At 42.4% G+C, this 18,937-nt stretch overlaps 1 protein-coding gene across 3 annotated transcripts in view; it reads right to left on the bottom strand.

Annotated features, from left to right (window-relative positions):
• Positions 1-18,937, bottom strand: part of LOC124722035 (crossover junction endonuclease MUS81) — a 203,342-nt gene that overhangs the window by 174,816 nt on the left and 9,589 nt on the right. For 2 of the 3 annotated variants that reach the window (XM_047247226.1, XM_047247224.1), the window contains exon 2: positions 18,508-18,625. The exons of the other annotated variant lie outside the window; for it this stretch is intronic. In XM_047247226.1, coding sequence (XP_047103182.1) covers positions 18,508-18,625 — 118 coding nt within the window. The remainder of the gene's footprint in view (positions 1-18,507; positions 18,626-18,937) is intronic. 3 annotated transcript variants of the gene reach the window in all.

Consider the following 18,937-nt stretch of genomic DNA (forward strand, 5'->3'; position numbering starts at 1 on the left):
ATGCTTTAAATGTTGCCTGATGATGGATCAAAAGCACTAAAACTCAGGCAAGAGGTAAACCCAAGGTCTCCTGGAATCTAAGAGTTACAAAGATGCGATTCTTCAACTTCTCCCGGCGTATTTCTTGCTCAAACAGTCCACAGGTGTACTGCCGGTCCATAGTGTACAACGGGCGAAATATTTCGGCGATCAGACATGTCGCCATCGTCAGGTGCGCTGACGAACTGAGCTCCAGAGGGTGGGTGGCTGTCCTAAATCTCCTTCACCCGTAAGGCGTTCTCTCCGTGGTCCGCCCGCGGCTGTGTGTCGGTGGTCGCTGAGAGGCTGGGGTCGGCGTCTGTGGTGGCGTCGGTGTAACTGCCTTGTCCGCACTGGTCGCTTGTTCGTTTTCTTTGCTGAGCCTCTTTTTAATTAGACTCAGTGCTGGTTCCCATGCCTTGCTGAGGTTATAGCCGCAATCTCTGTTGATGAGTCTGTCCCTGGTACAAATTTCGATAGTCTCTCAAATGACGCTGTCCCAGTATTATGTGACAAGACCCTGGTATGTTGGTAGTCCATTAAGTGATTTTTGGACAACCGTGCTCTGCAACTGCTGACTTGTTGGGGTACATAAGTCAAGTGTGCCTCTGATGTTCTCGGCAATGATCTTCGATGGTGCGCACTGTCTGTCCAATGTAAGTCTTCCCACACTCACAGGCAATCTGGTATATGCCAGCCTTCCGCAAACCGAGGTCATCTTTGACACTTCCCAATAATGCTCGTGTTTTATTGGGCGGGAAAAAGGCAGTTCCTACTCGGTGTTTCCTCAATATTTGTCCTATTTTCCCCGATAGTGCGCCAGTATACGGTATATAGGCGGTGGCTATCTCTTCCTCCGTGACTTTATCCATCTCCACACGTTGTACTGTAGAGGTGGGGCGGAGAGCGCATCTGATCTGCCATTCCGAGTACCCGTTTTTCCGAAATACAGTTTTGAGATGTTCCAGCTCATGGGGCAGACACTCTGCGTCCGAGATGGTGCACACCCTGTGCACCAGTGTTTTTAGTATCCCATTCCTCTGTGAAGGGTGGTGGCAGCTATTTGCATGCAAATACAGGTCGGTGTGTGTTTACTTCCTGTATACCCCATGGCCCAGGGTGCCATCTGCTCTTCTTTTGACCATGATGTCCAGGAATGGTAAACTTCCTTCTGCTTCGGTCTCCATAGTGAATTTGATATTCGGACGTATGGAGTTCAGGTGTGTAAGGAAGTCTAGGAGCTTGTCCCTTCCATGGAGCCATATCACGAACGTGTCATCAGAATGTGCCTGAGAAGGTTGGTCGTCTTCTCGTCAAATTTCTGTGCAATGAGCTCAACTGACTCTTGAAGAGGCACTCTGGTGAATAACGAGACAACGTCAAAACTCACCAGGACATCTGAGGCACGTTCTGACCTACACGTATTTTCTGTTTAATGGAGAATACTATGAGCAAACAGAAGGAGTCGCAATGGGGAGCCCACTTTCGCCTCTGGTCGCGAATTTCTATATGGAGTATTTCGAGGAGGAAGCTTTGGCATCATCCGAATGGAAACCTATTTGTTTTCTACGTTATGTACTAGTTTATGTAACAATTTACTCCTTGTACTTTACCCCGGCTACCTTCAAAATTTAAAAGAGTATATTCGTCAACAACATCAAAACATGTGACGGATAAGATGATATTGTTGATCTTCAATGTGCAGTTATAGAGGAACAAACATCAAAATGCGTGGAGGGTGGGCTGTGCAGTCCATTATTTCCTTTGATCCAAAGCATAGGTACGGGTGGATGTTCGGGTAAGGTACACGTGACGAGCAATGGGGAGGGTAGGGGAGAGGTGGGAACTGGTCTATAGGCTAGATTCTCATAATACAACTGATATAGGATGAGAGCTTCATATAAACACAATAGGATGGAGTTGTCAGCGACTCAGGAGTCATGATTAAGAAATCGAAGACTGCTGATCTATTAAGACTGCTGATCTATTGCCATTTCTCTTAAAGTTAATGAATATAATAGCCCCACCAACCAGGCATCAAATAAAAGCTCCAAAAAGTGGTATTACTACCCCACATTGAGCAGTTCATTATGAAGAGGTAGTTATGGATGTGGATGAACGGTTTTAGCTCAGAAGTAGTGCATAAATATGTTTCAGCACTGGAAAATTGGAAACCACGAGTGAAGGAGCAGGATTGAGATTTCCTTATGGTGGCTGGCAGTTGGTCTTCAGCAACACTTGTGGTTGTAGAAATGCAGTAAATTCAAAAGTCATTGATAGACTGTGAAGGTGATACCATAGGCCTCACAGCCTTCTGTGAGCCAGTTGATTGCAATCAGAAAAGGGACACATTCAGCATGGACCTCTGTGGAATTCCATTCTCCTGTGCAGGATGGGTAGTGTAGGCGTGTAGGGCATGCCGACTTGAACATAAAACAACACAAGAGATCAAGAAATCTGGAAGAAAACTGCAAGAATGTACTCTGCAAACCAACTTTTATAGTAAGATAAGGATGTGAGGACACGACAAGGTGTCTTGGGCCTTTCTTAAGCCAAAGAAGACAGTGAAGCAATACTTGGCGTTACTGTAGACTCCAGATGAATGAAGTGTAAAGTTGTGGACTGGAGCTCCCAAAATCTGCACTAGGACTGGACTGATGATGATGATGATGATGATTTATTATTATTATTATTATTATTATTATTATTATTATTATTATTATTATTATTTCTTTCTTTTCTCAGACATTATGTCTGGTCAAAAATGGAAAGTAACGCGGACCTTGATCAAGCGTGACTTCCTTTTAACTGTACGGTATATGTTATATTGCATTTAGGAACTTTCAGGTAATTGAACATGTATCAATAATTACGGATTTCTGTAGTTGTATATATAAGTTTGGATGTAGTGTATTGCATTGATGTACTGGTGGATATTGTGTGGTATGACTCCTGTAGTTGATAGTATAATTGGTATAATGTCAACTTTATCCTGATGCCACATGTCCTTGACTTCCTCAGCCAGTTGGATGTATTTTTCAATTTTTTCTCCTGTTTTCTTATGTATATTTGTTGTATTGGGTATGGATATTTCAATTAGTTGTGTTAATTTCCTCTTTTTATTGGTGAGTATGATGTCAGGTTTGTTATGTGGTGTTGTTTTATCTGTTATAATGGTTCTGATCCAGTATAATTTGTATTCATCATTCTCCAGTACATTTTGTGGTGCATACTTGTATGTGGGAACGTGTTGTTTTATTAGTTTATGTTTTATGGCAAGTTGTTGATGTATTATTTTTGCTACATTGTCATGTCTTCTGGGGTATTCTGTATTTGCTAGTATTGTACACCCGCTTGTGATGTGATCTACTGTTTCTATTTGTTGTTTGCAAAGTCTGCATTTATCTGTTGTGGTATTGGGATCTTTAATAATATGCTTGCTGTAATATCTGGTGTTTATTGTTTGATCCTGTATTGCAATCATGAATCCTTCCGTCTCACTGTATTATTGCCTTTTTTTAGCCATGTGTTGGATGCGTCTTGATCGATGTGTGGCTGTGTTAGATGATACGGGTGTTTGGCATGTAGTGCCCTCCCCCTCCAATTCACTTTCTTCGTATCTGTTGATGTTATGTGATCTAAAGGGTTGTAGAAGTGGTTATGAAATTGCAGTGGTGTAGCCAATGTATTTATATGAGTGATTGCTTTGTGTATTTTGCTAGTTTCTGCTCATTCTATAAAGAATTTTCTTAAATTGTCTACCTGTCCATAATGTAGGTTTTTTATGTCGATAAATCCCCTTCCTCCTTCCTTTCTGCTTAATGTGAATCTTTCAGTTGCTGAATGTATGTGATGTATTCTATATTTGTGGCATTGTGATCGTGTAAGTGTATTGAGTGCTTCTAGGTCTGCATTACTCCATTTCACTACTCCAAATGCGTAGGTCAATATTGGTAAAGCATAAGTATTTATAGCTTTTGTCTTGTTTCTTGCTGTCAATTCTGTTTTCAGTATTTTTGTTAGTCTTTGTCTATATTTTTCTTTTAGTTCTTCTTTTATATTTTTATTATCTATTCCTATTTTTGGTCTGTATCCTAGATATTTATAGGCATCTGTTCTTTCCATCGTTTCTATGCAGTCGCTGTGGTTATCCAATATGTAATCTTCTTGTTTAGTGTGTTTTCCCTTGACTATGCTATTTTTCTTACATTTGTCTGTTCCAAATGCCATATTTATATCATTGCTGAATACTTCTGTTATCTTTAGTAATTGGTTGAGTTGTTGATTTGTTGTTGCCAGTAGTTTTAGATCATCCATGTATAGCAAATGTGTGATTTTGTGTGGGTATGTTCCAGTAATATTGTATCCATAATTTGTATTATTTAGCATGTTGGATAATCTCCCATAAGTCCAACCCCTCGTCCAAGTCGTGGGAGATGGTCAACGGCTCAAAGTAGGGGATTGCCTTTAGGGGCGATGTACAGCGGGGACTTCGTGTGCCCCAGGACCGCTACGGTAGCTGAGAAGGCCCTATGGGAACCCTGAAACGTGACGGCTAACGGGGCTCTGGTGAAGCTGCGATAGGCCTAGCAAGCCAGTAGTGGATAAATCAACTGCTTTCAAAAAGGGAACATGCCTCGGATCACGGAACGGATTTAAAGGAAACCGACCAAGCAATGGAAAAGGATTACGAGATGGTTTACGGCTGGGCACCGTAAACGTAAGGACTCTAACTGGGAAGTTAGAAGAAATTGTAGAAATGATGGAAAGGAGGAAATTGGACATCTTGGGACTTGCTGAGACTAGGTGGAGAGGAGTTGGTGAAAAACCACTAAGTAAAGGATGTAAACTGTACTGGATAGGGAATGAGAGGGGAAGAAATGGAGTGGCAATAGTGGTCAGAGAGGGTCTGCAGGAGGAGGTGGAAGGTATCAATGATCGAATGATAAAAGCCAGAGTACGGGTGAAAGGAAAAAGCATTGAAATCATCCAAGCATATGCCCCACAGGTGGGGTGTACAAAAAAGGAGAAGGAGGAATTTGAAGATGACACGCAAAAGCAGCTAAATGGAGGAAATCAGATTATAATAGGGGACCTCAATGCACATGTTGGCACAGACAGGAAAGGATTCGAGGAGATAATGGGACCAGAGGGCTGGGGGAACCGAAATAGAGAAGGAAAATTGTTGCTGGAATTCTGCAAGAGGAATGGGCTGGCGATCGCAAATTCGTGGTACAAGAAGAGGAGTAGTCACAAAATAACTTGGTACAGTGGGGACTGGTCCCAAACTTCAGTAGTAGACTATGTACTAGTGGATAGGCAGATGATGAGCAGCCTCACAGATGTTAAGGTCATACCATCTGAGGCCTTAGACAGCGACCATCGGCTGTTGGTAGCCACCCTGAGAGAGAAAAAAGATAGGAGGGCAACAGATATACAGGAGAAAAGGTTGAAGACATGGATGCTGAAAGAGGATGAACGGAGGACCCAGTACCAGACACTGATCAGGAAGAAGCTGCCAAAGGAAGATCAGAGAACAGTGGAAGAAGAATGGGGCGATTTTAAGAGGGCTCTAGTTGAGGCAGCTGAGACTGTGTGCGGAAGAACTAGCACAAAGAGGAGAAGTAGGGAAACCCCATGGTGGAACAACATATGTAAAGAGGCAGTACTTCGAAAGAACAAAGCCTTCAGAGAATGGTTCCAGACCCGAACAGAGGAAGCTAGGGTAAAATATAAGGAAAGCAAGAAAGCGGCACAGACCATAGTAAGGGCGGAGAAGAAGAAGTGGATGGAAAAATGGACAAGAATGTTAGAAGAGGACAGTGAAGGGAACAAAAAAGTACTTTACACCATGGTAAGAAATAAGAGGAACGACAGAAGCGAGTGCCTGAGGATCATGGATAATAATGGAAGAGTTGTGGAGGAAATGCATGAGCTCAAAAAGATTTGGAAGGAGTACTTTGAAGATCTGTTGAATGCTGCCAAGCAGGTAACTAACAGCGATGGAGAGCCTAAGGCAGCAGACGATTATAATAGTGGGGAAATTGATGATCTAACTTGGAATGAAGTGGAAGAAGCCATAAAGAGGATGAAAGGGGGCAAGGCACCAGGTTGGGACGAAGTAACAGTGGATATGATACGAGCAGCAGGAGAAGTAGGAACCCAGTGGCTATACAGAGTGCTGAGGGTGGTGTGGAAGGAGAACAGAATTCCTGAGGATTGGAAGAAAGGAATTATAGTGCCGATCTTCAAGAAAGGGGATAAAAGGAGATGTGAGAACTACAGAGGAATCACCCTGCTATGCCACTGTGGAAAAATCTATGAAAAGATGCTGGAGAAGAGAATAAGAAGCTGTATTGAAAGTAGACTGCAAGAGGAGCAGTACGGTTTCAGACCGGGAAGATCAACAACGGACCTCATATTTGCGGTAAGGCAACTGCAGGAAAGGCACTATGAGTACGGGAAGGACTTAATCATGGCCTTTTTGGATATTGAGAAGGCGTATGACAGTATCTGTAGGGACAAGCTCTGGGATGTGCTGAACGCAAAAGGGATAGATGAAGAGATTACACGAAAAGTCAGAAAAATGTGTGAGGGAAGTGAGAGTTGTGTGAAAGTGGGGAGGGAACGTACTGCATGGTTCAAGCTGGAAAATGGGCTGCGACAGGGAAGTGCACTTTCGCCTTTATTGTTTATTATTGTTATGGATGAAATCCTACAGCAAGTATCAGATGCAATTGGAGATCATAAAATGAAAGCAGTGCTTTTTGCCGATGACCTGATGTTATGGGGAAATTGCGTGAAGGAGGTGCAAGAGCAGTTAGATGCATGGGAGGCAACGGCAGCACAATATGGAATGCATTCCTCTGCAAAGAAAAGTGAAATAATCGTCACAACAAGGAAGAAGAATAGGCCAAATGTGGATATAACTTGTGGAGGGGAAAAACTACAAGTGGCAGAGAACTTCAAGTACCTGGGAAGCGTGATTGAAAGTAAGGGGGGAAACGCAATGGAAATAAATGAAAGGTGCAGAAAAGCAGGGCAGTTCTACAAATGCATTAGGGGGCTTATTTGGAGCAAGGAGGTGCCACAGAAATCCAAGGGAATTATATACCGAACCTACTTTGTCCCCATATTGACATACGGAAGTGAGACATGGGTAATGCACAAAAGCGACAAAAGTAGAATACAGGCTAGTGAAATGAAGTTCCAGAGGAGCAGGTTGGGTGTAACAAGACGAGACAGATTGCGAAATTTGTATGTGAGGGAAAGACTAAAGGAGGAACCAGTACAGGACAGGATAGAAAAATCAAGACTGCAGTGGTATGGACACATGAAGAGAATGGATGAGGGAAGAATTCCAAAGAGGATGTTTGATCTGCAACTGGAGGGGAAGAGGCCCAGAGGAAGACCAAGAGATAGATGGGTGAAGGGAGTGAAGGAATGTGTGATGAGAAGAGGAGAGAACTGGACGAAGGTGGAAGAGGGGGAATGGTGGAAAGACAGAACACGATGGAAAGGCTTGTGTTCCCGACAGACCCAGCCAGTGGCTGGAAACTGTCCAAGATGATGATGATGAGCATGTTGGATAGTGGGTTCAGAGCAAGGCAGAACCAGAAAGGACTTAATGAGTCTCCTTGGTATATTTCACGCTTAATCTGTATTGGCTGTGATGTGATATTATTTGAATTTGTTTGGATATTAAGTGTCGTTTTCCAATTTTTCATTACTATGTTTAGGAACTGTATCAATTTAGGATCTACTTTGTATATTTCCAATATTTGTAGTAACCATGAGTGGAGTACACTATCAAAAGCTTTTTGGTAATCAATGTACGCATAGTGTAGCGACCTTTGTTTAGTTTTAGCTCGATATGTCACCTCTGCATCTATTATCAGTTGCTCTTTACATCCTCGTGCTCCTTTGCAACAGTCTTTTTGTTCTTCATTTATAATTTTGTTCTGTGTTGTATGTGTCATTAATTTCTGTGTAATGACTGAAGTTAATATTTTGTATATTGTTGGTAGGCATGTTATGGGGCGATATTTAGCTGGGTTTGCTGTGTCTGCTATTATTATTATTATTATTATTATTACTATTATTATTATTATTTACGTCGGAGGGTGCTTAACAGCTTGGTCATCAGTGCCTTGGCAGTAATGATATAGCAAAGAAGATTGTGAAAATCCATTGAAAGAGATCAATAAACTGGAAAACTACATTTATCCAACCACAGAAATAGTAAAGCAACCCCAAGAATGTGAGCTGCAGAAAAGCCCAGAATAAAATCCCAGCAAGACAAAGTGGAATAACTAAATAAAATCATATATAAAATACCTGTAAAGATGCTGTTAAAAAAGGGACAGATAATCGCGGCTAGATGGCGACTTAGAAATAATGCATGACCCAGCCACTCTGTGACACATTAAGATCTTAAGCCCAGTATTTTGGGAAGAATTCCAGACACCACACACATCTTAAGACATGAACAATGCTGGACTTATTATCAGTTAAAATAGAGGGAAGATCCTGTGGGAGACCCAGTTAAACCCTCAGGTCGTCAGATGAAACACACTCAGTTAAAATATATCATACTGACAACTGTGTCCCGCATCTCTGACATACTGGGGGCTCCTCCCGATGTAAGAGGAAGACGTGTCAATGGACAATGTCCCACTCTAAGCCGAGTAAGGGCTACTTCTTCACACTGTCATGAGCGGGAGGAGGTGACCCATGGTCGCATTGAAGTCTTAATGGAATTTAGTTTATTGTTCCTCACTTCCAGCCACTGAGACTCCCACCAACATATGGCCTTCCTGGTCAAAATTGAAGGGACAGCTCATAGAGGGACTGAACAGTGAGCAGGAGAAGGGAGGGAGCAAGCCTCCTTGGCGGCAGCGGCAGCGGCAGCAGCGAGTTCATTTTCCTGGATGTCTATGTGCCCTGGAACCCAGTAATAAATGATTTCCTTGTTTTGCCTTTGCAAGAGGAGGAGGGCGTGCTGCACCTGCTACACCATCCGATCTGCAGGGTACATTTGCCCAACATCGAGAGGGCCACTTTGAGAATCAGAGCAGATGATAAATATTTTGTCACAATGCCTTCTCGTCTGCTCCAATGCTCTCAGGATAGCAAACAGTTCTGCATAATAACCGAAAACTGCTCTGGGAGCCCTGTCCTGAGGACAATGTCGAGGAACATGACAGAACAACCGAAAACATCTCCCTCCTCAAAACCATCCGTGTAGACAGTAATAAAGTCTGGGTGGCTACGTAAAATCTCATTAAATTTAATATTTAAAACCATAGTTTCGGGTACAATGCTTCTCATAAGCAGTCATTTCTGAAAGCAATCTGGGCCTTGGTAGTAGCCAGGGGGATACCCTACTCCACCCCCTGGCTTTGGACCTCAATCCCCCCTACCTGTAATAAATCAAGGATCTCCCTTGCACAGATCCCAAATGGCCATGTTGCTTGTGCCCGGTGATCGAACAGCCATTCCGGTGGCAGCTGAAAAACGTGACTGGATGCTGGCAATGTAGAAATGGACAATGCCCTAAATGCTATGTGAACCACAAGAAGAAGACACTGAATAGACAGCAGAGGTTCACCAGCCTCTGCACACAAACTAACAACAGGGCTCGTACCATAGGCTCCTGCAGACAGCCAATACCCTCGTGGTGAACTGCATCCAGCATTTTAAGGCCTTGCTGACCCATAAATCTGGCATCCGCATTCAAGCGGGGGTCACACAAAAGCTTTATAAAGTTGGAGCAGATGCGCCCTGTCGGCTCCCCAAGACCTGTGACTGACACATTTAAGGATGTTTAAGGCCTTGAGACATCTCAGTTTCAGTTCTTTAAAGTGTGGTGACCACGTTAACTTCTCATCATCAAATATAAGACCCAGATACTTCCCCTTTTCCTTAATTGTGCGAACAGTGTCACCCAGTTTTAAAACAGGGAAACTAAACAGACAGCGGGAGCGATTAAAATCAACACAAACTGATTTATCTAATGAAAATTTAAAACCTGTGGTGCAAGAGCATTCCTCCAACTGCCTTATCATCAATTTCAATTGCCAAGCATCTGTGGTGAGGCTAGAAGATGCACAGAAGATGGAGAAGTCATCCAGAAACAAGGAACATAGTAGTGGACGTCACACTGTGGATGTAATGCTGTTGATTGCAATGGTGAAAGCTGTGACACTTATAACACTCCCTAGAGGGACACCATTCTCCTGCTTAAAATGGTCAGACAGGATATTCCCAACCTTGTACCTAAAATATCTGGCTGAGAGAAAGGACCATACGAAGGTCGGTAGACGTCCACGGGATCCCCACTCATGGAACTGTGACAAAATATTATGCCTCCAGGTAGTATCATAGGCATTTCCCAAATCGAAGAAAACACTGATAAGGTGTTGCTTACGAAGGAAACCTTGTTGAACTGATGCTTCGAGCAGGGTCAGGTTATCGAGCGCGGAGCGATACCTCCTGAACCCACACTGGGAGCGACTGAGTAGGGACCTGGTTTCAAGAACCCACACAAGGCGCTGATTGACCATACGCTCCAGTGTCTTTCCTGTGCAGCCTGTCAGGCTAATACTATGATAACTACTGGGGTCTGTCCAATCCTTTCTTTGCTTCAAAATTGGGATTAAAATAGATTCTTTCCACGAGTTGGGAAAGTCACCAGTTATCCAAATTTTATTGAAGAGCTGAAGGTGGGCCTCCTTCGACCGTCAGTCGAAATGTTGCAACATGCTGTTGGTTATCAGGTCGTTTCCAGGGGTCATATCACAAGCAACTGACAATGCAGAATCCAACTCCCACAGACAGAAAGGCTAGTTGTATTCCTCCGTGTTGGTGGAATGGAAATCAACATCAGCCTTCTCCTGTGCCTCCTGATAGCGACAGAAGGTGGGATCCTGGCTAGCATGAGCCGCAATGGATTTATATGATTCAATCATTGTCTGAGCTATGTCTCTCATTGATGTTACAAGAGACCCTTGTGTTCGTACAGCTGCTATTAGTGGTCAAGAGTTGTGCCTTGAGATACTCCTGATGGCTTCCCATACTCTACTTGCGGATATGGACTTATTGACGGAGTTCAGGAACTCTTGCCAATACCTCTGCTTACTCTCCCGAATTATTCTCCTCGCCTTTACACGTGCCACTCGAAAGTTTGCAAGATTTGCATCTGTAGGGCATCGATTGAATCTGTGCATAGCTGCCCCCCTGTGCCTGATTTAAAACGACACTCATCGTTCCCCCACGGGACAGGTCTCCTCCTAGGTGTTTCCATAGACTTTGGGATGGATGCATCAGCAGCACGGGCGAATCACAGCTGCAATGTGATCCACCCAGTTCTTGACACCGTCACATTGCTCAAAAACAGCTAACTGCCTGTAAAGCATCCAGTTAGCCTTTTTGAACAACACTCTCGGTGGCTTTCTTTCAGAATCTGCTCCATCAGGCAGATGGATCCAAGTAGGGAAATGGTCACTACCATGGAGGTCATCATCCACTGCCCACTGAGCAGTGTCCAAAAAGCAGGCAAGCAGAATGAGAGGTCTACGGCTGTAGACAAACCCGTAGCAGTGCTAAAATGTGTATCTTGACCAATGTTCAGCAGTATGTGGTCTCTTGTGTGCAGTAGATCCTCAAGTGCCTGACCCTTGGGGAAAGTGGTTTTAGGACCCCATAGTGCACTGTGTGCATTAAAGTCCCCCAAAAGGAGAAAGGGATGGGGTACTTCATCAAGAAGATGAGTGAGGAACCCACTGGCAAGAGGCTCATAGGGTGGTAGGTACAAAGAGCACACTGTGATGTCAACATGGGCCACTATTCGAACAGCAACTGCTTGTAGTGTTGTTGTTAAGGGAATAGGTCAGGAGTGAAAGGTGTCCTTGATGAACACTGCAACCTCACCTCTTGCCTTGTCACCAGTAAAGTAATCTTTTCTGTAAAGGTGATCGCCTCCAAGTACAGGTGTGTCAGTCTCTTTACAATGAGTCTCTTGAAGGCAAAGGCAAAAGGGTCTGTCCTGTACAATGAGTCTCAATTCCTCTAAATGAGACCTGTATCCATTTATATTCCACTGGAGTATGGGAGCCATTTCATCAACATGGTCTTGATTTAGCCCTGTCTTTGTGTCGCAGTGGTGAGGCACTTGTAGAGCGACATGAGGTGGTGGGGCTGACTGGGTCTGGTGATGAAGCAACAAAATCCATGACGTCCTCATCATCAGTCAGATGTGCCAGAATGACGTCTGATGGTGTTCGGGTCAGCTTTCTACCTGAATGTTGAGGTCCTTTCCCTGCTCCCTTTCCCAACAAGGATGAGGGGGGAAGGGGCGGTGAGAGCCACCTTTCTTTGAAGAAAGTTGCCGTTGAGACACACTCTGCTTTTGGAGTGCCTTCGGGCTGTGCACTGTGGTAGCATTACTGGTCCTTTCCACCGTAGCTGCCTAGATTGCTATGTCTTTCAATTTGCTTTGGCACATGCAGGTGCAAGTACAGGTGCTAGTGGTGCATAATGGTACACTGGACGTCGTGTGAGTAAAAGAGTCAACCTTAGTAACAAGTTTCTGCACCAAGGAAGCATAAGAAGTACCAAAGACAGGGGGGTTTCACTGCCTGATAGTCCTCTTTGACTTCTGCGTAGGGGATCCGGTTGGTCACTTTAATTTCCTGAATTTTGTGTTCCTCTGCAAAAACAGGGCAGGCTCGGCTCCAGACTGGGTGGCTTCAGGGCAGTTAATGCAGACTGCTGGAGATGGACAGCTTCATGGGCGACCTTTCCACACTTCCCAAAAGTCACTTCGGCCCTGCAACTCAGCACTGTGTGGCCAAAACGCTGGCATTTGAAGCATCGCATAGGGTTAGGTACATAGGGCCTAACCCTAAGTCGGAGGAAACCTGCCATGATGTGTTCAGGTAGCGTCGGAGAATTGAAGGTCACAATAAAGGTGGCAGTCTTCTCAATATCTCCACTGTTCTTGCGTGTCCTGTGTTCCATATCTATTATCCCCTGTGGTGTCCATTCTTGTTTGATTTCAGCAATGTCTATGCACATAATATCACGGCAGGTTACCACACCTTTGCTGGAGTTAAGGGAGTTATGCAACTCAACGATGATGTTGTACTCACCCAATTTCTGTGACTTCTTAAGTAGTTCCACCTGCTTTGCCTGGTTACTCTAAAAAGCGGAGGAACCATTTCGAAACCGCTTAATAGACTTTAGGGCACTGGCAAGCCCTTCTAAGCCTTTATGGATATAAAAGGAGGGACACTTTTTCAAACCTCCGCTCTTTCCTTTTCATCACTACAAAGATATTGTGATTCACGACTCCTTGAGCCCCATTACTAACAACAAGTCGATTATCAGGAGGACTATCCCAGGGAGTACACGCTTCCCACTGGGAGGGAGAAGGAGTTTTTGAGGGTTCTATGTTGGTTCTGCGAGCAGCTAGGGAAATAAGGGTCAACTCAGACAGAGCCCCGTGTGCCTGAGTAAGCCTTACACGACTAAGGTGCAGCAGGTTCCTCAAAGGCTGCCTGCTAACGACTGTTCCACCTCATCACTGTGCAGCACACCTTGAGATTGATGGGTTTTTTATAGAGGTTTATTCGATCTTCGTGATCCAGGTGGCCAAGTCAAGATCCCCTTCCCTGTGACAACGTTCCACAGCCATGACACACGCTGGTTGCTGAAGCATGCCTCGAGCTTACAGTGGCAGAGGACTGGTGGCACTTACCAGTCCCCAGCTCAGGAACCCCGGGGTCACCAAGCCCGTACTCAGAAAACAAATTCTGAGCCCCTGAAGGCTTTTGTCTCAAGTGACCAACACAGCTATTACGTCCTGGTGTCATGCAGTTGCCACAGGTAAGGGTGCTGAGGAGTTCCCAATCTCTGATAACCCAAAACATTATGAACACCTGCTTAATAGCCCGGTTGTCCATCTTTGGAACGAAATATAGCAAGGAACCAATAGTTTGTTGGTCAATTTGTGCAGGTATGTGGCATTACATGTCTATGCATAGGTCATGAAATTCACATAAATAACGAACCACTGATTTGCATATGCGGTGGTAGTACCCTATAGTGATCCAGATGGATTCCATAGGACTTACACCAGGAGAATTTGGTCCCAGAGAAATCAACGTGCATTCATGGTAATGCTGCTCAAATCACTGTAGCACGGTTCTGGCTCTGAGATATGGACATTTATACTGCTGAAAGGTGACATCGCTGTCGGGGAAGACATCAAGCATGAAGCGATGCAGGAGGTTCGCAGCTGTCAGCACGTCTTCGATTACTACCACAGGTCCCATGCACACTTTGGAGAATGTCTCCCATAGCATAATACTGCTACCACCAGCCCTTGTCCATGGCGTGTTTCACATTTTGAGCAGCTGTTCACATCAATGACCAGTGACCTAGTGTAGCAAACATGTGATTCACCCAAAGAGCCGACAGATTTCCATTGATCGATGGTTGAATCCCAATTGTAATCTCTGATGCCATTAAGTCAACATCTGAACATGAAGAGGTGGCCTGCTGTGGAGCTCCATGTTCAACAATGTATAATGAATGGCGTGCTCTAAACCACTTGTGTGTCCACCAGCATTGTGCTTTTTTGGCAGAGATGCCACAGATCACCATCTAACCTACTTTACAGAGTAGACAAGCCTCCAAACCCCACATTATGTGAAGAGTCGTGGACGTACAACCATTTAGTACCTAGTGGTAGTTTCATTGTCCTTGTACCTCTTTCAGTAGATGCTCACAACAGTAGCATGTGAACATTCGACCAACTTCTATGTTTTTGAGATACTTGTTCACAGGCTATGAGTAATAAAAATCTGCCCTTCATCAGAGATGCTTATCTCAAAGAAACCCATATCTTTGCTATGGTGATCCACCATTATTGTCCGCTCCGCTTACATTCTTTTGTTACCGTGCCATATGCCCGCAAAGCCACCAGGCTACAATCGATGTCGTTGTAGGCTACGGTCATAACGTTTTGGCTTATCAGTGTACAGTTCCAGATGTTGTGAAACGAGAAATAGAATGGTATTCTCCACCCACCTTCCTGTAGATAGAAGGTTGTAATGAAGCAATCTGGGATATCTTTACTTCCCCTCTTGTTTTGCCATCTGCCTCCTTAAAATTCATTTCTTTATTTTTGAATTAATTACCATTAACAAACATGAGTATAATCTGCATTTTCATAAAAGAGAAAAGTTGGCCCTCAGTTTTAAAGAATATAACACTAGATCTAATTTTGCACTTAGTTTTATGTATGTAATTGATTTTCTAATTTATTTCGACTATTTAATATCTTTTGTTATAGGGTGAAATCAGTAATGTTTTGTAACTTAAATTCTATTGTTGACGTATAAACAGATATAAATTCTGTACTAATTATAAACATTTGGAGGAACAACTAATAGTGTTCTTAAAGTATTTATTTGGCTCTATTTGAAAGCACATTAATTAATTCCAAAGTAATTAACAATTTTGTCAAAAGCATTGTTTGCGTAACAATATTTGTTAATTTCATGATTTAAACAAATAATTTGGTCTAACTCTTGTAGTGGAAGAAACTGTTAAAAAGAACCAATTTTTTGATGTACTCTGTGAATTTAATGAGTTAAGTTTTAATTGTAATTTCTGTGAATTTAACTTAAAACAATGTGCAGTTTCAGTACCTACTAGTGTGAGGATATATAAGAGCTCGAATTTTGGTCAGTCCACGGCCGAGTTTCAGATGAGGAACCTGTGTTGGTTACGACGACAACAATGCATCAACTTAAACGTGAAATAAGTAGTACACCAATAGGCCGTGTGTTAAAACAATGACAGTGTCTGTTCAATACGTATCGTATCATTCTACAATAACTGTGAAATGTGTGGTTAGGTTTTTATTGTTTGTAGATGCTCAACAGTAAACTATTGTAGCAGTATGTGGATGTTTGCCTGTAACCTATTAATGAGGCTTATCGAAAGTTAAACAATAGAGCACTGGGCATATATAACTGTGTATTATTGGGGGGGGGGGGGGTTGTGAAGAGTGAAAGTAAACAACTGTGAAACGCAACTGTGCACCTGTCGGCTACTATATTTATAGTAGTCAGTGTCGAAATTACAAATGCCATTTTTTCAGCCAGTGTAGCAACGCAGTACATTGACACTAAGGGCAGTCAACAAGGAAATAAAGCAGGTGCACTTCACAATATGGAGGGGTAATTGCCAGATGCACATGCTAGTGTGAAGTGTGCAACTAAGTATTCAGCAAAAACAATTGTCAACGTATAAATATTGTAATCTAAGATGATACCAGGAATACTTGTTACCAGTCGACAGCCATATGTACAACATAACTTGGGCCATAAGTGTGAAGATGAGTCATGGATCCCTATGGTAGTGGCATGTTTCCCAGAATTTTTCCCAGCATACTTCCTTCAGTGTTATGCTAGCACTGCAGGTGTGTAATTCTATGATTATTTGAAATTAGAAAAGTAGCCACAGTGCTAAGTAAATGAGAAGGGAAAATCATTCGTGTATACTGATTATTTGTCATCAGAAACACATGTTCAGAAAAAAAAGAAAGTTTTTATTTAACCGTTGGCTTCTAAAAGCCTTATAGTTTCAATATTTAATGTGGTAATGAGTAATGTAACACATGATGGTTCAGTTCCTGCTCCTCTGCACCGATATGTTGCAATGACAATGGCCTACCAACAGCAACTGTAAGGTCTCTTAGAACATTTTAAGGAGACGTTGCCAAATGTGCTGAACATGACACTGATCAGAGATACAATTTGTCATGAAATTTGTGCAAAATATAATAAAAGCAAGGAAATAGAATTTTCATACTATTCTTCCTGCTGCACAACAGAATGACAGTGGATATGATGATTCAGTTTTGAGCTGCTGGAACTCACGAAGATTACATCAAAGAACTTATGGACAGATCAAAGATCCCAGACATTTGTTCTGCATATGAGCTTTAAAAGTCCCCAGGTAAGGAATAAAAGTATACTGTCAAACACCATCAATTCACAGCCTCAGTGATTCAGTATGAACTTTTATAATTTAACAATTGCTTTCAAGGGTCAAAACTAGCCAGTTGGGAGGTACAAATAAAAACAGGTAAAGAATGTTTTGTTTACAAACTGCCACCATGACTAGCAGCAAGATGACCAATGTAGGCTGAAACCACTATTGATTGTGATATAAAATGTGACTGCCTCAGAAATAAAAGGAAGTTCAAACTAAATTTCAATTTTGATGAACACTTTTGAAGCTGCTGGAACCAGGTTTCAATACGTAAGAAATGCATAAGGCTCTAGAAACTTATTCTTAAAAATTGATAGGTTGGTTTGAGGAAATTTGAAGTATAAACAACGGCACTCTCAGTTCTGCTGGTAGTTCATCTTTAAGTTCTGTGTTGTGTTTTGTTTGTAAAGCTTTTCAACATCAAATGTTACATTTCATTGGTGAATCTACACTCATGTCTGGTATAGGATTATGGTTACTGTGTGACAACATGTTTAAAGCACTGCAAATTGAAACTGAAATAAGAGCAGTTAGTGACAATACTGAGACCTTCAAAAAGCCAGCAGTATTTTAGCTACAATAATAGACAGTGTGTTGCCTATCCTTCTCATTACTCTGACTGACTTTTCATGAATTATAGGAGCATCATTTTACTCGTTTACTGTTTCCTTGGAGTACTAACCCACGCCCCAAGACAGACTGAAAATAAAAAATAATTAAAAAATGCCGTTCTTACATATTCTAAAGTTACACTGGTCATCAGTCTCCTGCATTGATACCTCACCAATGAGTGCCCATAAGCTCCACGCATTAGTCTCCTCAGTAGAAACTTCACCCTTAATAACCTAACTTATGTGTTCAACATGAAACTTCAAAGTTAGCTTCTTGTCTAGTATGTTGCATAAAAATTTTACATTTACTCTCTCTATACTGGTAGTTTTTGATAGGCTAAACAACATATTAGTGATCTTTTTTTTTCATGTGGAAGTAAACTATTTGCATTAAGCCAAGAGGCTGTGCTTTATTTCACCAAATTCATATTGCTTATAAGGCTCTCCAATACAAGATTTACATAAGCAAAAGCTTAGCATGTCTGTCTTTGCATCGGTGTTTTCGAGTAAGTCATTTATCTGTACAAAGAATTATACAAGTCATAATTTTGATCCTGTGTCAAATCTCCATTGGGTTTTGATAGTTCACTTCCAGCAACTCATAACCTCCTTTCACTTATAAAAATCTGTTTCGACGGTTTTAGCCTGCTGCCACCAATTACACAGTGCTTTATTTTAGAGAACAAAATAGAATAATCACCAAGCTTAAATTCATTACTTAGATCATGAGATGTGACCTGTGTATCAGCATAAAATTTGCTGATAAAAGTTCTGTCACCATGAGTTCTATGGCAGATACAGCTGACCTTACCTTTCCAGAGCTGAACTGTGACGTGCTTAACATCATATTCACACCAAGGAACATGTACATTTGCTGATACATGCTGCTTTTAGAGACTGTGAGTAGTGTTGAAATTAGTGAAATCCATCTGTAATTAGCAGGTTCACCTTGGGTGTGTTTAGTGAATCAGAAAAGGCACAGTGTACAAGACATAACTTTATAAAATTCATAATACAAGTTTAAATGCCAACTGGCTCTGCAGATGAAGAAGAGATTGAAATAATGTATGATGAGACAAAAGAAATTATTAAGGTAGTTAAGGGGGAGGAATATATAACTGTGATGGGGCACTGGAATTCAATAGTAGGGAAAGGAAGAGAATGTAAAATAGTAGGTGAATATGGACTGTGGGAAAGGAATATAACAGGAAGTCACCTGGTAGAATTTAACACAGAGCATA

This window comes from Schistocerca piceifrons, chromosome X, assembly GCF_021461385.2.
Source record: "Schistocerca piceifrons isolate TAMUIC-IGC-003096 chromosome X, iqSchPice1.1, whole genome shotgun sequence".
NCBI classification, from domain to species: Eukaryota; Metazoa; Arthropoda; class Insecta; order Orthoptera; family Acrididae; genus Schistocerca; species Schistocerca piceifrons.